The 2,223-nt window shown below is 30.5% G+C and overlaps 1 protein-coding gene across 1 annotated transcript; it reads left to right on the forward strand.

The window, feature by feature from the left end:
- Window positions 1-971: 971 nt before the first annotated feature.
- Window positions 972-1,334, forward strand: LOC101214038 (cysteine proteinase inhibitor 5). The gene has a single exon (XM_004151202.1). It carries the CDS (start codon window positions 972-974, stop codon window positions 1,332-1,334), a length of 363 nt encoding a protein of 120 aa, XP_004151250.1.
- The last annotated feature ends 889 nt before the right edge of the window (window positions 1,335-2,223 follow it).

The following is a 2,223-nucleotide window of genomic DNA, read 5'->3' on the forward strand; positions in this document are numbered from 1 at the left end:
ATCTCTTATTCGCACAATTATTATACTAATTAAAAAAAGTAAAATCTTATTTAATAATCATATTATTTATCATCTTTATGTACCATTGTAATTTGTAAACCTTTATTAAAAATGCTCGAGACCAAAATGTTGGTAACTCGATCAACAGTTTGATTTAGAAGGAAAATTATTTTTAAATAACAATTTTACTAAAGATAATTCATTTTTAAATCAAATAATAGAAAAACATAGTATTAAAAAATAACAAATTATAAAAAATAACAAATTTTACAAAATATTTATAACTTACTAATAAAGTCTATCACTAATAGTCATTGATATGCTATAGTGATATATAGAATACTATCAATGATAGAATCCAAAATTTTGCTACCGCTTATAAATATTTTAATTTATTTTGCTATTTTTAAAAATGTTCAATTAAAAAATTAGTGTCGAGTAGGATGACTATTTCGTTTTCTATTTTTCTTTTAACAATATTGTTTGTTCTTTTATCTAGTTTTCATTTTTCCTTATTTATACACCTTCATATTTAACTAAATTTCAGAAACGAAAATAAGTTTGTAACAACTAGAATTTGAATTTTTAAACGAAGTATCATTGTAGGGAAAATAGGGAACACAAGAAAGACAATGGATGAGAATGAAACTTATTTTTTAGAAATAAAAGGGTTATTTATGAACAAATTATTGTACTTGATTTTAGTTTTGAGCAGAGTTGCGTGATTTGGTTTATGAGAATATTTGTAAAAACTCCACAATAGAACATAACAATTTATGGGTGAAAATAATGTTGAGTTTGTAAGGAAAGCAAAAATTGAAATAGTTAATTACCAACAAGTATAAAATACTCAAAACATATTTGAAGCAAACATGTAATCTCCTCCCATTCATGTGCATCATATCTATCCCTATAAATACCCACAAAGTACTCCCATCCTCATCAACTTCTCTTAAGTTACTTTGATGACAATGGCTGGGTCTTTTTGTTTCCTGGCTTCTGTTCTCGTCTTCGTTGCATCAATGTCATCGATCGCAACGGCAACATCACGGTTAGATTTGGTCGGTGACTACAAACCAATAAAGGACATAGCTGATCCATACATCCAAAGCCTAGGAGAGTTCGCAGTGAAGGAGCACAATAAGGAAGCCAAAACAGAATTGAAATTCAAAGAAGTGATTAGTGGAAAATTACAGATTGTTGCTGGGACCAACTACGAGCTTCAGTTAACGGCTCTCGAGGGGAGTATTATAAACATAATTTATGAGACTCTTGTATTCACAGATCTGAAGAACGAGAACCACCTTATCAAATTCTATTCCATTTCTAACTAACCCATATCCTTTTGTTTCTTACCAACAATCTTCCTCCTTGTTTATTAAATAAATATTACTGTCCTTGATCATATAAGTACTACTTCATATGTGATTTCACAATCCATATATTCCATTCAGCCTGAATATAACTTAATTTGATATTATTCCAGAACTTAAAAGTTTAAATTCTCGTATCCTTCGTTGGTTCAACTCAAACAAAAGAAAAACAATTGCAAATTAAATCAATCTCTAAAATGGTATCGCACTCTCAATTTTATTAATATGTAAGGATTACTATAACAAAAACTATCTACTACCACAGTTCTTTACATCAACAAATGAAAGTGAGGAAAAAAAAATGTCATAAAAGGTGAAAATACACGTTTTTAGTGGAAAAAGACGGAAATTTTCGGACTACACTTTTCGCGACAGTTATTTGATGTCATAGAAGATACATGAAATAATTTTTTTAATTTTAATAAATTTAAATAAAAATTAAGGTCAATTAATATTTTTTCCCAAATCAAAATTTTCCCTCGAATCAAAAACCATCACTCATGCGAAGAAGCCATCTCCAAATGCGAAGAAGCCATCTCCAAATGCGAAGAAGGCCATCTCTGGACGACGCCTCATCCCATCACCGCCACCGCCTCTTGTGCCCAAATCCCCATGATTGCATCTCCAACTTCCGCTCCGATGATACAATGGACTCTGAATTGTCTCGCCTTCACTCTGCTTGCAAAAATTGGGGTTTCTTTCAGGCTTATAATATCTCATCTCTCTTTGTTTCTATGTGTTTAATTAATAACAGAAATCTGAAAATAATTGGTGAAATTAATTAGAGTTGGTGAAGCATGGAGTGAGCGATTCGTTGATGGAGAGAATGAAGATGGAAACGCATAAATTG

Source organism: Cucumis sativus, chromosome 1 (assembly GCF_000004075.3).
Source record: "Cucumis sativus cultivar 9930 chromosome 1, Cucumber_9930_V3, whole genome shotgun sequence".
NCBI classification, from domain to species: Eukaryota; Viridiplantae; Streptophyta; class Magnoliopsida; order Cucurbitales; family Cucurbitaceae; genus Cucumis; species Cucumis sativus.

Excerpts from the sequence above, each read along its gene's own strand:
- LOC101214038 (XM_004151202.1), top strand. The coding sequence starts at position 972 with ATGGCTGGGTCTTTTTGTTTCCTGGCTTCTGTTCTCGTCTTCGTTGCA.